Below are 21383 nucleotides of genomic sequence, written 5' to 3' on the forward strand. Positions count from 1 at the left end.
GGTGCTGATTCTGGGATTGTATGGGGCAAATAAAAAAAGCATATACAGTATCTTTGTATCTGGAACAGACCATGGCCCTCATTCTAGTTGGGTCGGTCCCAGGTAAATTTGCAATGGGGACTGATTTTATCGCAGTGCGCATGCACATATTCGCATATGCACATGTGCAGGGCTTCTGTGCGGGCGCCTTTCGGCGCCATGGCATTTACACGGGGTGGGATGGAGGCAACGTTTCCTGGGCATACCCAAGTCCTCATTCTCTGACCTGATCTCGGACCCGGACGCTACATGTCTAGTTTAGTCCAGACTTCTGAACAGGGGAAAAATCATTCGATGGTCCGTGACCATCGAATGATTTCACCCCTGTATGCTACTCTCAGGGCCGGACTGGCCATCTGGCACTTAGCAGATCTAATCCGCCCCCCTTCTCTGAGTGATGTGTGTAGGGGGAGTGGCCACGCGACCACAGCTTTAAATTCCCACAGGTGGGAGAAGGTGAATGGCAGGACCACGGCCCAGAGCCAGCCTCCAATGAGGTCCTGCAGACCCGGAAGTGCGGCAACATAGACTGCACGGGCGGACGGATGGGGCAGTCCAGGGCCGTCTTAACAGCAGTGTGGGCCCCTGGGCAAAGCAATGCACTGGGGCCCTTACCCATTCTCCCCTCCTAGGGGTGGGGGGTGCTATCAGCAACAGCTTTGATGTCCCACGGGTGGCAGGGGGTGCTCTATCTTCCATTCAACATGTAGGACTTGGAGCAGTAACTTCTGCTAATTACTCATTTACTGCACAGGTGGTGGGAAGGTGAACACTTATGCATGGAAGGGGGCACTAAGCTGAATGAAGGATCCCTTGTAAATGACTTCCAGGAAGGTAGGGGGGTGTTTTATACACAGGGGAGGTTTGGATAATGGAGTGGGCTTAATATTCGTCATTTTCCGGTGGAAGAGCAGCTTCTTTGACTGCAGATATCACCATTATCTGGAAATAGATATCTTAGCCTTCAATAGAATAAAAACCTAGAGTCCCAACTTTCAGGAGGTACTGGGAACTTGGGGATCAGAGATCAGGAGCCAGAGCAATCTATTGACAAAAATATAGAACTGTACACCAGACATTTGGAGCTGGAGCAGGGACCGGCTGCTGGAAGGCTGATATCTCTGGTTTTGGGCATGATAGAGACAAGTCGCTAGTGTCGACAGAAAGGGGAGAGTCCCAAATTTTGGAATATATGCTCAGAAAAACTCTAAGTCAGAGAGAACCTGAGAAATATGACTGGGAATTGCAATTAACAGATCGGATGTGGACTGCTGCTTTGAAGTTGGATATCTCCAGTTCCCCAGGGCCGATTTTAAAAATTCTGGTATCCCTGGAAAAAGGGGATCCTCAGCTTTTAGGATAGGGCCCTTATACACCCTGGGCAAGTACCCATTAAGCCCATACGAAAAGACGGCCCTGGGGCAGTCAGCGACGATATACCACACTGCCTCTCCCCTTGCAAACGGAGGACAGCGCAGCACACATACCCGCACCGCTATACAACCAACGGAACGGATAACAAGAATCAGAGACTGTCATCAATTCGAAGGGTAAGCAGACGCTGATGGGACGCCGTTAGTTACATACCCCCACATAAAAAAAAAAATGTTTTTTTTACCTGCGCACTGAGTCTACTTTGTGTTTTATCTGTGACTAGCTGCTGCACTGGAACGGGAGACTGATTCCGTTTAAAATTGTATATATACTATATGTGGGTTTTAGTGCTGCGTTCTGTCACTCACATTCTACAGCTGTTTGTAAATATAAAGAGTTTTATTTGTAAACATGCAGTTATTGTTTTACTCATTGACTTTCATGAATAAACATAGGTGGTTATTCAGGTTGATTCGCAAGGCTGCGAATTTGCAGCCTTGCGAGTCCACCAAACCCCGCCCGGCGAAAGCACGCCCCCCGCCGCCCCAGCAAAGTGTGGCTTCGCCCGCACAGCAGCGAATGGATGTTTTGCATAAACATCCATTCGCTTTGCTGGGGTGTCCGCCCACATCATTCGATGGTCGGTGACCATCGAATGATGTTTAGCGTGCACGCTTATATAAGTGACTTTTGAGTTACTTAGTTTAGCGTGCACGCTGGCGTGATATGGGCGGGCAGCTGACATCCGGTGATGTCAGCTACCCGGCCCACACACCCGCGTCACTGCCTCATTACCATGAGAACACCCAGCGTTCTCATGGAAACGCCCATGGAACGCTGGGCGTTCCCATATGGTAATGGGGCAGCCCGGCGCTCCCCGCCCATCTCCACCCCCCCCTCGCTGCCATGGGTGTGTGCACCCGGCGACCCGAAAGGTCTCCGTGGGTGCACGCACCATGCGCCTGCACATGCGCAGAAACACGCCAGCGCATGCGCAGACGCACAACATCGGTACTGCGTGCGAATGCGCGCAGTACCGATGAAATCTGAATAAGGCCCTTAATGCGGTAATATACATGGGAGAATTTACCTTTTCAATATGCTGCACAGCCCATTTGGCTGGATCAGTTATTCCCTCAAGGTCAACTCAAATGCTTTATACAGGTGTTGGTCAATATACAATGTCTATATATGGTACTTCAACAATCAAGCAGTATGTATTCAAGGAGTATATATTGGAATATAGGTGTTTTTTATGGAAAAGTCCGCTCATTTATGTGTACAATAGATTGGAAGGTGTGTACACAAATTGATGATTTGTACCCTTATTTTGCTCAGTCCCGGATTGTGTACAATAAACGGCAATATAAGCTGCGTCCCGCTATTTGTAATATTTTAGGTGTGGAATATGCAAAAATAGTCCAGAAAAAATGGTTAATAGGTACCTATTTTGTGCAAAAGCCTCGGAAGTCTGCGGAATGGTTTTCTGGGTGGGGTGGCTGGGGTTACCTGGGTCACGGACTGCGGGCGCTGTGTCCGTTTACCTGTATATGCGCCGGTGGCTGTGTATGATACACGGCTAAACGTACTACAGCGTTGCCGGACACTGCTCCCCGTCTGTTGGAGTTTCACAGCTCACCGCTTCAGGATGCTTCTCCGCCCTTTGCAGTGACTGTTTAACTCCTGACAGGTCCCTGGGTGACTCGCCCTGCTCCTCCTCACTGCCATACTCACCAGCGCCGTGTTAGTCTTCTTCTGGCTCCAGTTACTGTGGCACGTGCACACACCGGCTTCCTTTCTTGCCCGTTGACCTCCACAGGTACTTGCTGGGGGGCTGAATTGAACTGGTGTACTTTTCTACCAACGTGTTTCGGCTGTTCTGCCTTCTTCTAGGGAGATGTAGTAGCATGAATGTCTCTGGGTTTAAATAACCCTCCATTTTCTGTGTCTCTAACTTGATTGGCTGCTAGGGTACCATCTCTGATTGGTTGTCATGAATGTCTGTTCGGGTTTCAGTTTTCGCTGTTTCTTTGTGCTCATACATGTTTGTTATAATTATTGATCTATGAGCATTTGGTAACATAATGTATATATACAGTATATGGTAACATACTCTATGTTTGAGATACAGCAATTGTATCTCAGTGGTTACTGTCTGAAATTGCGAGGTAGGCTCATAGTTCTACGTCAATTTGGGGTTCTAGTTCTGTCTACTAAGCTTATTTTGTATGTCAAGAGTATTGTATTACTTTTTGCCTACTATAGCTTTCACTTCATTGTCTAAGTTTAATCCTCGTGGTTTTAAAATTTTCAACTCGTACATCCTTTTAAATTTGAGTTTGTTCATTTTAAGTGTGAAGTCCCCTCCCCTCCAGTTTGGTTTCACTTCTGTAATGCCTATGAATTTTAATGAGCTTGGACAATTGTGGTGTTCATAGAAATGTTTGGATAGGTTGTGTTCCTCATTCTTTTTCTTTATATTTCGTATGTGTTCATTCACTCTTGTTTTTAAGGGTCTTGTTGTGCGACCTACATATTGTTTGCTGCATCCACATTCTAATAAATAGATCACCCCTTTGCTGTTACATGTGATTGTGTTTTTGATTTCATAAATTTCTTGTGTTTGTGAGGATTTAAATGATGCCGTGGGTTTGGTGTTTTTTTGTTTTTGATTAATGCAGCCTGGACATGTCCCACAGAAATAGAAACCTTTGTTTGATTCTCCATTTTTAATTGTTGTCTGAATTTTTTGCTTTGGGGGAATGTGGTTATTTATCAGTTTATGTTTTATATCGGGCGCTTTACGATATACTACTCTGGGTTTTTGCGGTAGAATGTCTGAGAGTGTCTAATCTTCCAATAGTAGTGGCCAGTGTCTTCTCAGAATGTTTTAGAGTTTTTTTGATTATTTTGAATATTGAGCGATGAAGGGTACTTCTTGGTATAATTCATTTTTCTTTTCTTTGTATTTTAAGAGATCTGTTCTTTCTAATCCCTCTACCTCTTTACGTGCTACCTCTAATTCTGATGTTCTATATTTCTTTTCTTTAAATTGTGTTATCATGTCCTTACTTTGTTCAATGAAGTCTATATGTGTGCTGCAGTTACATTTTAATCTTACGAATTGACTTTTGGGGATTGATTTAAGCCAGTTTGGGTGGTGCCAGCTGGTGGACACTATAAAGCTGTTTACATAAACTGATTTTTTGAAGGTTTTTGTGTGTAATTGGGCTATGCAGCATATTGAAAAGGTCAATTCTCCCATGTATATTACCGCATTATGTTTATTCATGAAAGTCAATGAGTAAAACAATAACTGCATGTTTACAAATAAAACTCTTTATTTTTACAAACAGCTGTAGAATTTGAGTGACAGAGCGCAGCACTAAAACCCACGTATATACTATACCCCCACATAAACATTGAATTTTAATATCTGCACATCATGTGGAAATAACATTGTGCACATAAGAAGCTGTAACCCCTTCCAACCAACACCAGCTTCCCCCCATAGGGTACCGTCAAATCAACAGGGGGGACATAGGATCAAGGTGATGATCTTATGCTAAAGGGTTCCCCAAAAGAATCCCTTACTCCTCTCCTAGGCCCCTCAAGCATGACACTGTAGCAACCCGCCTGTGTGACTAAACAATAGTCCCAGGACACTACAACAAGAATTCCATCACAAAATAAAGTAATTTAATTCAACTTTATATTGACTTGGTCATTCCTTATTCACATCACCACCACCCCCCCCCCCCCTTTCCATCCTCCTTCTCTCCCCCACATCACCTACCCAGAGTGTGCAATTCCCACCATTTAATGCACCTGGGCTGCAAGAGTGCTGGTGCCGGTGCCGGTGCCAGTGGTGAGTGTCCTGCTCAGTGCTCTTGTCCTGAGTGAGTCCAACTTCAGGGGCTTCTCTCTGGGTCTCTGCTCCCAGAACACGTCTGATGAGTGTCCCTCCCTGGATGTGTTATAGAAGCTTTCTCCTAAGTCTGTAAATCTCCTGTGCACTTTTTGAATGCAGAGAAGCCTCCCTCCCTCTCCTCAAAGGCATAATGTTTAATGGGCGTGCAATACTTTACTTTGTGTGCCACCATGTGTAATGGGCATAAAGAATTATGTAGCCTTACATGTAATGGGCATTACTGTGTGTGTATGTCATAATGTGTAATGGGCATAACAGATGAAAATTATTCTGTAATGGGCATTATTACAGTGTGTTCCATAACGTGTAATGGGCATTACAGTGTGTTTCATTATAAGTAATGGGCATAATGGATTGTGTCATATTCTGCAATGGGCATTACGGTCTGTTCCATAATGTGTAACGCCTCCTTTTTGTGATGCCACGCCTCCTTTACATGAGGCCAAGCCTCCTTTTCGCAGCGTGGCTTCACCGCTCAAGGGTCACGCCTGCTGCAGTAGTTAGTTTTGGGACCACCCATTACCATATTTCCAGATTCACCAGTTCCCACACTGTCCTATCAGCGTGCCACAATATTATGAATGGACGTTACAAGCAGGTGGGCCTGTGTGCTCAAAATGCCAGGGCCGATTTTTGGTCCCAGTCCGGCCCTGGCTACCCTGCAAATGTATGTTTATGCAAAACATCCATTCGCAAAGCAGCGGTGATGTGCAGACAGGGGGCGAGCATTCATGCAGACAGCGTCAGAAGGCTCGCTAAGCAGCAAATTTATATTTAAATTTGGACACGCCCCACTCAAATCTCTGTGCACCAGTAGCGTAACCTTAGCTCCCCCCCTCCCAATTCATGGCTATAAATCCTACTAAGGCATAATACATCATCATAGGGAGGGCAGATAGCACTTTTCTACTTTTTTCTTCATATTCTCCCTCATTCCGGAGTCGGAACATCCATTCGTGCAGCAAATGCATTGCATCGGGCCCCTGAGGACTAAGCGGCTCACAGTGCCAAGTAATCAGCTGGGGCGCAATTCAATCACTTTTCCCACCCAGTTCCTGTCATAAAATGCCCTATTTTACAGAAGACAGCTCTAGCCAAGTTGCATCCATCTTATAGGACAGTGCACATGCACTGTTTTCATTGGGGAAGAGAGATCCATGTCACTCATATTCAGTTTATTACTTGAGGACAGATTTACCAATGAGTGATAGTCTTGTCACTTATTATGAATCATAAATAGTGTTCCAGTCAATCAGCTCCCAACTTGACATTAAGGAACTGATTGGCTGAAGCAACATTTAACATTTGAAACAAGTGACAACAGGAATACCACTTGTTAAGTATGATGCTATAGCATTACTAAACAGAAAAAAATTTAAATATAAAACTTTTCAGCCTAAGGGGGATATTCAATCCCAGGTCACGACTCTCGAGCTGGCCCGACAGACGTGACCATATCCCGCTCTCGGCCAGCTCGACTAAGAATCGGCAGGTGGGATTCAATGATGCCCCTTCCGAACGCTGAAAAGGGGGCGTGGCCACGATATATGGCAGGACGGGCCCGACTGCCTCTAAAATCGGGCTCGTTCTGCCGACATCCCTGTTCAATGCTGTCGGGAAAGATGTTATTGATAATTAGGGATTGTGATTAATTTCTGTATGCTGATTTCTCAGCCTAGAGGTTGTCACTTACTGTATATACACATAAGAACACATGAAAAGGTTTTTTTATATATATATATATATATATATATATATATACACAACGATGAGGCCGGCACTCAGGTCTGCAAGTGGATGCCTGTTGCTTGCTCCGGTGCCCTCTTTCGAAAGGGGTGTCCTTAGGTGATATGCAGCAACAAATAAGTGGCACTCGGAGGCTTGTATAGAAGGTGAAAGAACAGGAATATTTATTCCTAGTGCAGGGAATAAATATTCCTGTTCTTTCACCTTCTATACAAGCCTCCGAGTGCCACTTATTTGTTGCTGCTATATATATATATATATATATATATATATATATATATATATATGGTGCGTTTGTGCTGGCACTCAGCTCCACTGAAGGGTTAATGGCCCTGTGCCCTCAGTTAGCGGCGCAGCTTCAGCTGCCCGGTGGACATATGTAGAGGAGAAATTGCGGCACTCGGGACTTAGATAAGAGAATAACCGCGCGCAGTCTCTCAGGGACATTTCAGCCACGTGCGGCTTTTATCAAAAACAGCTTTTATCAAAAACAGCTTACATGTAAGCTGTTTTTGATAAAAGCCGCACGCTGCTGAAACGTCCCTGAGAGGCTGCGCGTGGTTATTCTCTTATCTAAGTCCCGAGTGTCGCAGTTTCTCCTCTACATATATATATATATATACAGGTAGAGTATCCGCTATCCGGACATCCCTTATCCGAATTATTCCAAAAACTGTGGTTTTTGGAATAATTCGAATTTTTTTTTTTTTAACCCCCCCTAACCCTCTTTTCATACTTACCAAGTCCCCAGGCGTCCACAGCAGGCCTCCGGCATCTTCTCCAGGGTCTCCAGCGGTCCCAGGAATGCATTGCGCGAGTGTGCGCGCGACGTCACCGGTGCGCGCGCACACTCGCGCAATGCATTCCTGGGACCGCTGGAGACCCGGAGAAGATGCCGGAGGCCTGCTGTGGACGCCCAGGGACTGCGTGGACGCCGAGGGACCACCAGACACCATCAGGGGACAGGTAAGTATGCTTTAAAAAAATATATTCCAAAAACCGCAAAATTCCCCTATCCGGAATGCTCGTGGTCCCGAGCATTTCGGATAGGGGATACTCAACCTGTATATATATATTTCCCTGTGTGGACCGCACTCACACTCAATTTTTGTATACTGCGGGGTGCCAGACAAAGGATCCACGTGGTGTACGTGTGTCCAGATAATAGTCCGGGGTGCATCCACACCTATTCTGGTGTGGAATGTCAGGCACTCGCCTAATAATGATAAGTCCAGATGGTTAATAAAATCCAGAATTTGTGAAGTTTTATTCAGTTATCCAATCAGTCATATAAGCAATAAATCTTGTCACAGGAAGTCATAGGATATGCCCCGACGTTTCGGTCCTAAATCCTTTTTCAAGGAGCTTTTTTAGCAAAAGAGACTGTCTATCATCAAAGATGGGGATGAAAAACCCCGTGGTGCCTGGAGCTGCAGGCACCACAGGGTTTTCCATCCCCATCTTCGATGATAGACAATCTCTTTTGCTAAAAAAGCTCCTTGAAAAAGGTCCGTCTATTTAGGACCGAAACGTCGGGGCATATCCTATGACTACCTGTGACAAGATTTATTGCTTATATGACTGATTGGATAACTGAATAAAACTTCACAAATTCTGGATTTTATTAACCATCTGGACTTATCATTATTAGGCGAGTGCCTGACATTCCACACCAGAATAGGTGTGGATGTACCCCGGACTATATATATATATATATATATATATATATATATATATATATATATATATATATATTGATATATAAAAATACAGTATGGACCTCGTATTGCGCTAACAGTTCTTAATATCTGCTGCTACTCCGATAAGGCTCCCCTGTTAGTGGGAGTCATACAAGAGATACACGAAAAAAAGAGGTTTATCGGAGAGCGCTGAATTATGTACCACCTAGTCACTTTAGTATAATATACAACACTGGTAGAAATTTCATATAACGACAATTGATTATTGTCCCTTTCCCGAATGAAACGTGGAGTTCTTATTCAAGGTAAAACAGTTCTTTATTGAAACCCAACGCGTTTCGTCAGAACGACTTCTTCAGGGGTAAGACAGAATAATTTTTTCTTAGTGTATGATCAACGTTAATAATTCATACAGGATAATGATAAAATCCGTGAAAGGTAAGTGAACGCCAAACTGGCTAGATGATTAGATGTTGATGAATATCCGTGAATATCGGAGTTTTTAGAGTCCCCAATTAGGTGATTCAGGAGGAAGCTTTCTTTTAGCTAATAAGTACCCGGTCTTTAGGCGTAAAGGCACAGTAGAAAAGTGATCTAGTATGAAGAATCCGATATGGATAGACGTGGACTTAAGTTATAGGGTTCACCATACCAAAATGGTGGATGAGATAGAGAGGCCACCCCGGCCTTACGAATTTAAAGAGACACAACGATCATCGGGAGTAGGACTCACAGAATCGTGTAAAAGTAGGTAAAATTTTCCAAAACCAGTGGATAATTTCGTAAGGCCGGGGTGGCCTCTCTATCTCATCCACCATTTTGGTATGGTGAACCCTATAACTTAAGTCCACGTCTATCCATATCGGATTCTTCATACTAGATCACTTTTCTACTGTGCCTTTACGCCTAAAGACCGGGTACTTATTAGCTAAAAGAAAGCTTCCCCCTGAATCACCTAATTGGGGACTCTAAAAACTCCGATATTCACGGATATTCATCAACATCTAATCATCTAGCCAGTTTGGCGTTCACTTACCTTTCACGGATTTTATCATTATCCTGTATGAATTATTAACGTTGATCATACACTCAGAAAAAATTATTCTGTCTTACCCCTGAAGAAGTCGTTCTGACGAAACGCGTTGGGTTTCAATAAAGAACTGTTTTACCTTGAATAAGAACTCCACGTTTCATTCGGGAAAGGGACAATAATCAATTGTCGTTATATGAAATTTCTACCAGTGTTGTATATTATACTAAAGTGACTAGGTGGTACATAATTCAGCGCTCTCTGATAAACCTCTTTTTTTCATATATTGATATATACTGTAGTATAAACAGGGCAGCCGAGAGGTATGCCGCGCCCCAGTAAAAATGGGGGGGTGGCCTAATGAGGGGGGGGGGGTTATTGTGCCCCCCCTCTCAGCAGCAGCATCAGCACACACCTACAGCATGTGCTGTGCTGACAGCAGGCTCAGTATGAGCTCTCATGCTGTCAGTGAGACGCTCATGCTGAGCCTGCTGTCAGCACACCACATGTTGTAGAGTTGTGTGCTGCTGCCTGGGAGGAACGGGGGGTTGGACCAGGGCCCCCACTGGGCCCCTCCAGCAAGCCCAGCCATTTAGTACCCGCTCCCCCCCCCTCTCGGTGGCCCTGAGTATAAACAAAGTAATTCAAAAGAGAATAGGATGAAGCAAAGTAGATTTTTATGTAATTAGTATTATTGCTTATAGGGGTTTATTCTAGTTCATTCTTTCTGACAAAATCCTTCTTAGATGGACAAAACCATGTGCACTGCAGGGGGGCAGATGTAACATGTGCAGATAGAATTAGATTTGGGTGAGTTATTTTGTTTCTGTGCAGGGAAAATACTGACTGCTTTATTTTACACTGCAATATAGATCTCACTTTGAAGAAAAACCCCACCCAAATCTAATACTCTCTGCACAAGTTACATCTGCCCCCCTGCAGTGCACATGGTTTTGTCCATCTAAGAAGGATTTTGTCAGAAAGAATGAACTAGAATAACCCCCATAGTTAGATAGCTAGAGCTTTGCTATACCATTCCTGTTGCTGATCTGAAGGCATTGATGATACATTTATATGAATTCGAAGGCATGCTATGTACTGTAGAATACAATAGAAAGAATACTGTATAAGAAACCCATGCTGTTATGTTACAAAAAGAGAGGCATTGCTTTACGGAGAAAGAAAACAATAATTCAATCTACTCCTTAAGGGGAAAACACAAATATATTTACAGTCTATGCAATAGATCAATATATAAGCTGTGGTTTATTATACAGATCAATACCCAAATAACCACACTTTTCCTTTCGGCAAAAAAAATATTACAATTATGCTTTTGTTTCTACTTCTAGACATTAACAGTTTATATTCTGAAAATACTATAATTCGGAAGACTGGATTTGCTGTTAATGCTAAGCAACTGTGTTTTCAATCATCTTATTCTAGTATACTGAAGAGCGTTTCGTGAGATTCTTCTTAAGGGACCCATATGAAGTCCCATTGCAACAAGAAGTTGCAGTGCAAGTATATACAGTAGAACTATCTTAGTCCTTATAGCAGGACAGAAAACATTTTTTAAAAAGTCTAAAAATGAAAGAGATATGCGTACCTCACTGTCTTTAACCTCCATGTCGTTCACAACAAACCTGTAGCTTGTTTCAGCAGACAGGTTTTGGGCTTCAATCCAGAAACGAACTTTGCCCCTTTCCAAAATCTCATAGGCCAATTCTGCCTTCAGTGGAATAGCTGCAAAAGAAAATGCATAGTTGTTGGCACAGCTCACCATGTTGCCACTATTGAGAGTTGCAACACCATCATGCTTATTTTTATCTGTTGTGTTGTGCCTTACACACTCTTCATTCATTTTTATTTATTTATGTATGTGTGTATTATTTATTAACAGTTTATTTTATAGCCCAGAACATTCCACTGAACTTAACAATTAGAAACAACAATGAAAAAACAAAACTGGGTAATAACAGACAGACATATAGGTAGAAAGGTCCTGCTTGCAAGTATACAATGTATAGAAAAATAGACATTGACACATAGGAATAGGTGTTATATATTGTATAATGTTCGACTAGATTACAAAGGTTCTTAATGGGCTGTATGATATGGTTACCCAGTAATGTTGACCTGAGGTCAGGATGATGGAAATGTGAAGAAAGTAAATGAGGATATATGTGGACTGTACAGTGGGGGTGTAATTACAAAGGGAATATTTAAGAAGGGTATGTGGGCAGTTTTGGAATATGATAAACTGCCTGAAGAGGTGTTTTCAGGTAATGCTTGAAGGTTTGGTGTCTAAAAACCTTATTATGTGTGGAAGGGCATTCCACAGAGTGGGTGCAATCCGAATAAAGCCCTGCAATTATGATTGGGAGAGAATAATGAGTGTAGATGACATGCGTAGATCTTGTGAAGAGCGGAGGTCAGGTTGGGAGATATTCTGAGATAAGCAAAGAGATGTGCGTTGATGTAGTTTGGTTTATGTCCTTGTGCGTAAGAATTTTATATTGAATATGGTAGACTACAGATAACCAGTGGACTGATAAAATGGATGTGCAGACAATGAACGAGGAAGATTATCCTCACAACTGCATACAGAATGGATTGTAGTGGTGAGAGTCTGTATTGGGGAAGACCGGTAAGAAGACTCTTTCAATAATCACGTCAGAAGATAATGAGTGCATAGATCAGAATTTTTGGAGTGTATTGTATAAGATATGGTCGTATTTTGGATTTTTTTTTAGATGCATGTAACATGATTTTAAGACAGATTGAATGTGGGAAACAAAGGTCAGTTCTGAGTCAAGGATGACACCTAGCGAACATGTTGAGTGGAATGGATTGTCACGTTCCCAAAAGTGATAGAGATACTGTATCATTGTTGGTAACTACAAAAGGTCAGCAGGAATATAATTATTTCTGTTTTTAAAATATGCAGTTCAAGGTGGTAAGATGACTTCCAAGGTGAACTGGCAGGAAAGCTTTCATGGGTAGATTTATTAAGCTCGGTGAAGTGATAATGTGTGTGGTATTTTATCACCGGCCAATCAGCTCTTACCTGTTATTTTTCAAACCAAGTCTGTAACTTCACAGTAAGGAGCTGATTGGCTGGTAATAAAGTACCAGGCACATTATCACTTCACCGAGCTTAATAAATCTGCCCCTGAATGACACAGACCAATACAGATGGTTAAAAGTCTGGGTATTGATAAGTAGATTTGAGTATTATGATTATACTGAAATTCAAAATGGCTGTTTGCCAAGAGGTTCCTGCCTGTTTAAACTGATTGTATCTGGTACTCCTGATACTTTTGGGATTACCAACTCCTGTTGTCATGTTCTCTTTGTAATTGTTGTACTGAGAACTGCTATTATCTGTTATTCCTGATACGGCTGGCATCCAGTGAGTATACCTTTGGTACTTCTGGCAGTCTGTACTGGATATCCTATACTCCTGGTGCTTCTGGAATCCTAATATATTGATATCTTATTCTGCTAGTCTCCATGTACTCAGCATTCTGTACACAGCTATTCCTGGAATTCTGTTTTAAGTAGAGTGTAATTTTCCTTGTCCCCTACTGCGACCCACATTTTATTTGAACACATCTTATATCTAAATAAAAGCATCATCCTAAATCAAAGGTCTGCTAGAAAATTTGTTGCATAAATGAACTTGTACTATATATCATTGTACCTAATGGAGATTAGACCTTATAAATCACCAAGCAAGATCAGATTTTGTATATCATTGGTGCTGATGGAGATCAGACCTACTGTATATCACTGAAGATGTAACCTTGAAAACACAAATCCATGACTAGTACAAAGACCAGCTTACTTTGATCTTAGATCTCTGCTATGTTTAACTGGGGAAATGTAATTTGTGATAAGTGTTGATAAGCATGCTGCGATAAGTGTGTTTGCTGCTCCTCTCAAGGTAATACAAATTGACATACACCTCATTAGTATTAATGTTCTTTCTATTTTCTATAGCAAGATAAGAAGATTCCTGGCGATAGGCTGTGTTATACACATATAGGAGTCTGCTACTCCTGTCAATCCATTACGTACAGTTGTTTTGCTGTGGCTCTCTTTTATTTTTTCCCAACAAATGAAAGAAGTTAAACATTATACTGTAGCTTTAGCTGTGACGTCACAGTGGCAAAAATGATTAAATGTTCTACTTACTGGGATTTCTTATTTCATGACTGAGAGCCATCAGACGTTCAAGTTCTAGAAAATAAACAACAGAGTTTGTTGCTATTGATATGAATACAGAGTATATATTATTAATCTTAGTCATTATAAAAAGCATTAACATTGCAATCAATATAAAATATAAAATGAAACACCTCATTACCATACTTTACATTTTGTGCTTAATTTGACATAATTTATATTGCTGTAAAGCAATAAAACACACCATTACTAGATTTGACATTTGCTTCTCTGACTGTATTGCCATTAGTTTATAAATGTAATATTATGTTTATCTTACAGATGTAGTCACGCTAATCTGTGCCGCGATGCATATGTACATGAATTCACATTGCGGCATGCTGCAGTATTCATCTGGCTGTGACTAGTCACAGGCCGGCAGCCTCCCAGAGGACTGAATGGAATGTCAATGTGCACGTACATTCTTAATCCATCTGCGAGCACACTAGTCACGCCATCCTTACATCAATGCGTACATGTAAATTCTGTAAATTATCATTCTGACTCTGGCAATGCATTGTTGAGCCCCATAGCTAAATGTGGGTAGGGGCCTGGTAAAACTGCTTCCTTCCCTTGCTGTCCCCATTCTGTTATCTAAAGAACAAAGCCCTCTCTGCTGTGCTACTGTGTTAAAACTACATTTCATAGAATATATTATAGTCTCCCTAAGCATTCCATCATGTAATGTGTTATAGTACTAGAAAATAAATAATTATTGTACCATTTAGCAAGCTATAGTCTGTCTCAACAAAGTATGGATCTCCAAAGCAAAATCTTTCTCTAATGAACAAAACAATGGGCCTGATTCAGACCCATTTGCTGGGCTGCAAATTTGCAGCCTGAGTGATTATTTAATGACTTTGCATGCGCGGTACGCTGTGTGCATGTGCAAGGTCCCCCTGTAAAAGAAGGCTAGCCATTGCTGGCCATTCGCAAGGTGATTGATAGCCGGTGGCCGTTTGTGGGTTGCTCGGAGGGAGGGACGCTCCCATCAGCCATCACAGCCCTGAGTAAGTCTAGACTCAGTCGGGGGCTGTGAAATGGGGGGAAACCATTTCAATGGTAAGTGATTGTGAATGGTTTTCGCCCTGTGTGCACGGCTGCGAATGCACATGGTCAGGGATTGACTGGCAGGCCAGTGTTTACCTGATCGCTGGGCTGTGAAGATTTGCAGCCCAGCAATCAGGTCTGAATTAGGCCCTATGTGCAATCAGAGGTGGAACTACCATTGGTGCAGCAGGTGCATTGCACTGGGCTCCATGAGGACTAAGGGGCCAGCTGCTGCCACCCACTGCTGTGTAGAATATCGTGAACTTGAGGGGGCCCAAATGATATTTTTGCACCTTGGCCAACTACTCACGTTCCAACATTGTGTGCAGGGCAGCCGAGAGGGGGGGGGGGGGGGAGTGGGTACTAATTACCCGGGCCCTGCAGGGGCCCTGGTCTGACCCCTCCCTTCCCCCTCTGTCCCTCCCGGGTAGCAACAGCAGCACACACTTCTACAGCATTTGCTGTGCTGACAGCAAGCTCAGCATGAGTGTCTCACTGACAGCATGTGAGCTCATGCTGAGCCTGCTGTCAGCACAGCACATGCTGTAGGTGTGTGCTGCTGCTGAGGTTACATCTTTTAGAGTTTTCTTTCACCCTCCTCTAAACATTTTGGGGGCATGGCCTAAGTGTGGGCGGTGCCCACCCACACTTAGGCCACGCCCCCAAAATTTTACCGGAGCCCGGCAATCCTCTCGGCTGCCCTGATTGTGTGCACTGCAGGTGAGGCAGATGTAACATGTAACAGGTCTTCCCTCAAAAGACCTGCCTAAAGTCATACTTGCATTTATATTATCTCGCCTAGACTACTGCAATGCTCACTACCTGGGTCTCCCATCAAAAGAATTGCACCACTTGCAGCTGGTGCAAAATGCAGCTGCCAGACTATTAACTAACGGGATGCAGTGTAAATCCCGGCGGTCGGGATCCCGGCATTGAAAATCCCGACGCCCGAATCCCGACCGCCGAAATCCCGACACTTTCTCTCTCCGTGGGTGTCCACGTCACCCCCAGAGGGAGAATAAATTAGTGTGCCGAGCGTAGCGAGGCACCGGGCCCGCTGCGTGGCAAGCGCAGCGAGCCCGCAAGGGGGGGGGGCGATCCACGTCCCCCCCTTGTCGGGATTTTGGCGGTCGGGATTGCGGCGTCTGGATTTTGAATGCCGGGATCCTGACCGCCGGGATTTAATACTGAATCCAACTAACCAGCCCCGCTCCTGCCGCATAACTCCCATTCTCTACGCCCTTCACTGGCTACTTGTTAAATGGTGAATTGTTTTCAACATTGGCTTACTCACTTTCAAGGCCCTACATGACCAGGGCCCAAGGTACCTGCAGCAGCTTCTGATTCCTTACTGTCCTACTCGATTACTTTGATCCGTTGAAGGACTATTAACAGTATCCAGAATTTCCCTGAATTCATCTGGGGGTCGAGCTTTCAACTTTGTTGCTCTTCCTCGCACAGTGCAAGAAGCCCCCACTGTAGAATCCTTTAAAAATAGACTAAAGACAATGGACCTTCCTATTTACTCAAGCATTTTACTGAAAACTACCGTTAAGCTTGTTGTGTATTTTGAGCTGTAAAGACAATGGTAAAGCACTTTGAGTCCTATTGGGAGAAAAGTGCTATATAAATTATAAATATCATTATTATTATTATTATTATTATTATTATTATTATTATTATTATTATTATTAATAATAACATGTGCAGAGAGAGTTAGATTTGGGTACTGTGCTGGATAAATACTGTCTGCTTTATTCTGCAATTTAGATATCACTTTGCACACAACTCACCTCAATCTAACTCTCTCTGCACATGTTAGATTTGCCCCATCTGCACATGGTTTTGCCTATTATAGAAAGATTTTGCTTTTGAGATCCTTATTGAATAACCCCCAAAGAGTGTAATATAGTACTTCAGACAAATGCAGACCTAATAATCACGGTAACAGATGACAGTGCACTCAGATCCACAAATACATACAGCAGACTTGGTAGGAAAATCTGTTGCCATTGGCCATGTGCAGCAGCTCCAATTCGCCCTATATAAAGCATGTAGTGGCCGCTGGTCAGGCTGAAGGCAAGAGGGTTTCCGGGCAACTAGAGATCCCTCTGCATTTGCCTATGAGTCCAGGCTGTTGTAGCCTAGTGCTGGTAGTGGCTTTTCCCCTATGTTATTTATCCTCCTGATGTTACCATTGCAAGAATACTGCAGGCTACAAAAACTTTGCTGCCAACATTTTTGGTTGATGGAGAGGACGAGGGCAATACAACACAGGGGCATATCAAAAGATTAGGGGGCTTTGCACCATCCAAGCCTCATCCTCTATAGCAGGTACTGCTGAAATGAACACTAGTGCTGTGCCAAAGTCTGCTGTGCATGAGCAGGGCTCCAAGGAAATGATACAGTGGCAATTTCATCTTAAATTTCCTGGCTGTGTCTTATTCCCTTAATGATTTTGCAGTGTTGCCACTATGGGCGAGGGACTTCGGGAAAGTGAGTACTGAAGAGATGTTTGCAGTGTGTTTAGTGTTAAAACACACCCTACACTGATTATAATGTACATATACCACTAACACTATTATACAGTTATGCTTGTATATGTGTGTTAGTGTGATAAAGACTTCATACTGTAAGCTCCAACTGGACAGGGACTAATGTGAATGATTCAAAATTCTCCATACAGTACTGCCTACTATTGCAGCACCAGATAAATAAATACTAATACCTCTTACCTTCTGCTTCCAACACATAGCTAGATGAAATGCCATCAGTATCACTCACTGCTACCGAGTATGTTCCCAAATCATCCTTGTCCGGGTTTTTAAAGTACAATTTGGAACTAAAAATAAAAGATAATGGAGAAACACAGTCAAGTATGCACACCTCTCAAAATGTTGATATCCACATTCGGGAATCCCGCATGGCCCTGCTGTGTGCATTTGTAGAAAGAGGCATGATCTCAGGAAAGGTGGTGTGGCCTAATGGGAATGACCACAATCATGAGTCAATGCATCTGCTGAGGGGGTATGGCCAGTGCTGCCCCTGTCCCTCTCTTACAGTAAATAGATGCTGTGCTAAGCAGAGCAACGAGTGACAGGGGGACTCCCAACTGCTCCCCCCAACCACAGGACACTGCCGGCTGTGGGTGCGATACGGGATAGTCATAAAAATTGGGCTGGGTGGTATAGGTATCTAACCGATTGAGCATGTATAGGAAAGTACATTAAGGTAAGAACTAGTTTCCAAATGAAGACTTACTTTTCTCCAATAGTTTCGGATTTGAATTTTTGGTCATCGGTAATTTCCTCATAGGCTTTGCACCATGTAAACTGAGACGCTTCTGATATTTCAGTGCAGTTATACGACATGTAAATGTTTCCTTCTTCGTCCACTGCTGCGGTGATCTCTTCAACACCTGGCAATTAGGAAACAGTGATGGCTGCTTTAGCATAGCTTTTATATGGGGTCTGTTTTACAGAAGTATTTGCTATGCACATTGGCAACATCCATGGGTGAGTTACAGGCATAAATCCTAAACACACGCTTGCTCACATCCTTTAGCAATATGGGTCTAATTCAGGTGCAGTTGTTGCGATTATATGCTACTGTATACAAAAGCTAACCCAAGCATAGGGATGCCCAATGGTATTTGCATAATTTCCATCCAACAGCGTATAACTACCGAAACATCGGCACCATTGCTGCAAATCGGAACATGACATAGAGCCTCTGAGGATGCCTAGATTGCTCTTGCAGGGAGCTCAATTTGCAACTGATTCCTGGGTACAATTGCAATTTGTTCACTGCATTAATCACACTTAATGCGTCTCTGTATCCATGGGATTCATTTTTACCGTTGTTTTTTTTCTGTAAGTTCTTCACAGAATCATTATTTAGAAGGACTGTATATCCATATGGGCCAAAAGCTGTCTAATAGAGGAGTCCATCTAAGTGTGTGTTTCAAAATATTTTACAGATCAAAGAAAAACTGGTTCTTGTGTAGTTTCACGGTGCCAGGTTGGGTACGCTCGCCAAACTATCTGAAATAAAGTAACTTAACTCCATGCCAACGTGGATAGTTCCTACCCCCACTATCCACGTTGGCATGGAGTTGATTTTAGATAGCGTGGCGAGCGTAGCTAGCCACCAAGCCCGCAGTGTGGGCCCCGCAAGGAGCCCTAAGCGAGCCCCGCTGGCGCCGTGAAACTACACAAGTGCAGAAAAACTAAATAAAACACTGTGGGGGGAATTTACTAAGATGGGAATTAGACCTCGCATGCGATGTTGCTATGGGCAACCATTCAGAATCTACTTATTTATTTAGCACCCTCTAGAAGATAGTAGACAGGATCTTTTTGGTTGCCCATAGCAACATCACATGTGAAGTCTTATTCCCATCTTAGTAAATTTCCCCCTTTGTCTTATTAGACAGTTTCTATATTTTGCTTTATCAGCTTGGAATTCCTTACGAACATACTGTACCTTGTCTTGCCTGGATAAGAATTGGCTCAGAAATATCAGATGGTTTACCAATCCCAGATGCATTTATAGCACGAATTTGGAAAACGTATGTTTTTCCTTCTTCTAGTTCCTTGACCTTGACATCATCATCAGAACAAAAACATGACATAAAAATTCAGTATGCTGAAAAAGCGTTGGTAATGTTAACATACAATTAGTAAATGCTCCAAGCTAACCTTATGCTTAAAATAGCAAAAACGAATGAAAGACTGCAATAAATCACTGAGATATAAATAAGGTGTCATTGTTATTTTAGTTACTTAGAATGTGACTGTATAGTAAAGTACATGTTGGTAATCGTTAAATTCCATGGAGGAATTATAATGTTTAGACAGTGATTTATATGGGAAATGGCCTGGCAAAATTAAATAGTTGAAACTAAAAATCACAGCACTTTTATTTCCCATTTTTTGCATAGGAATACTGTACTCTGGGCGAAATTTACTAAGTTTGGTCGTAATGGCTACGAATGGCTTAGGTTGTAATTGGACGTATTTTCAGCCTGGGAACTTGGCAAATTTACAAAGCTGCCAAGTTCTCAGCAAAGTCAATTGGAGTCAACTTTGTTGTTGGCTCCAAGTGACTTTGCGGTCAGGTTGATTTGCCGGTTCCCACCATAGACGTCTATGGTGAGAACCACCCATAGATTTCCAAGTTTATTTTGTAACATGGAAGTGTACGGTGGAGTGAACAGTCTATCAGGCGCAGAGCTCCACTGAAGCTCGGTCTTGCTAGGCTGAGGAAAGTCCCATTGACTGACATCAGTGGGATTCCCCTTATTCTCTGGGAGGAGCCGCATGTAACATGCGGCTAATCAGAACTCTGAACTAATTTTAACCCCTGGGATGGCTACTTGGAACGAAGAGGATACCATCTACACTGGAGGTGGTATGTATAATTTTTTTCACAGGCCCTACTGTGATTCTACTGGTTCTACTGGATAAGAGGACCAAACTTAAATATGGTGTATGTGTATTTATTTGAGTATTGGTTCTGCTGTAGAAATACAAGTCCCAGTGGGCCCTTTAAAGCCCTGCATACAGGGACTTGTGGTTCTCCAAGTCTTTGCATGGGGGGACTTGATGTTCCACAGGAGAACCAAATACTTTATTTTTAACTCTATTTTTACCTTTTAACATTCACTGCTATCAAATCGGCACACACTGCCCAGGGGTGTCGGGGATAGTCCCTTGACCCTTTATTGGGGGTCTGCACTTTCCCAGGTACCCGGCCAAGGCTAACAGCCACAAGTTAATGCTTTGGCTGGGGGGACCTTGTATAAAAAGTGTCCCCTGGCTGTGGCATTACCCTAATGGCTGTTGGTGCGCTATGCTGGTTATAAAAATACAAGGGCCCCGGATCTATATATGGTACATACGTGGTACCCTAAGTGGAGCACCCCACTGTTGATTACTGTCCTCATTGGGAGTATGGATCCCCCTGCTTTATATATATATATATATATATCTATATATATATAGATATATATATATATAATATATATGTACCTTTAGATAGCGGTTTGCTGTTGCTGTCTGGTTCACTCTTGTCCACTGTTCTCCATCCACATCTCTGTATTCCACAAAATAACCCACAACAGGGCTGTTTCCCGAATAAATAGGTTCCTTCCATAGTATCACTAGAGAAGTATTCCTGACCTCACAGAAGGTCATGTCATATGCTGGTCCTAAATTATAAATTACAAAACAAACGGTCAGTGCATACTTTCACCAAAGTGCCTTGAGTCCTGTTGGAGAAA

General features: G+C 42.9%; 1 protein-coding gene across 1 annotated transcript in view; it reads right to left on the reverse strand.

Moving 5' to 3' along the window:
- MYOM2 (myomesin 2) overlaps positions 1-21383 on the reverse strand; it is a 268492-nt gene that overhangs the window by 36683 nt on the left and 210426 nt on the right. Inside the window, exons 19-24 of the mRNA XM_083177359.1 lie at positions 21133-21311; positions 19586-19700; positions 18362-18518; positions 17836-17942; positions 14021-14065; positions 11430-11566 (exon numbers count right to left, since the gene is read on the reverse strand). Coding sequence (XP_083033485.1) covers positions 11430-11566; positions 14021-14065; positions 17836-17942; positions 18362-18518; positions 19586-19700; positions 21133-21311 — 740 coding nt within the window. The remainder of the gene's footprint in view (positions 1-11429; positions 11567-14020; positions 14066-17835; positions 17943-18361; positions 18519-19585; positions 19701-21132; positions 21312-21383) is intronic.

Source organism: Crinia signifera, chromosome 3 (assembly GCF_055691185.1).
Source record: "Crinia signifera chromosome 3, ASM5569118v1, whole genome shotgun sequence".
NCBI classification, from domain to species: Eukaryota; Metazoa; Chordata; class Amphibia; order Anura; family Myobatrachidae; genus Crinia; species Crinia signifera.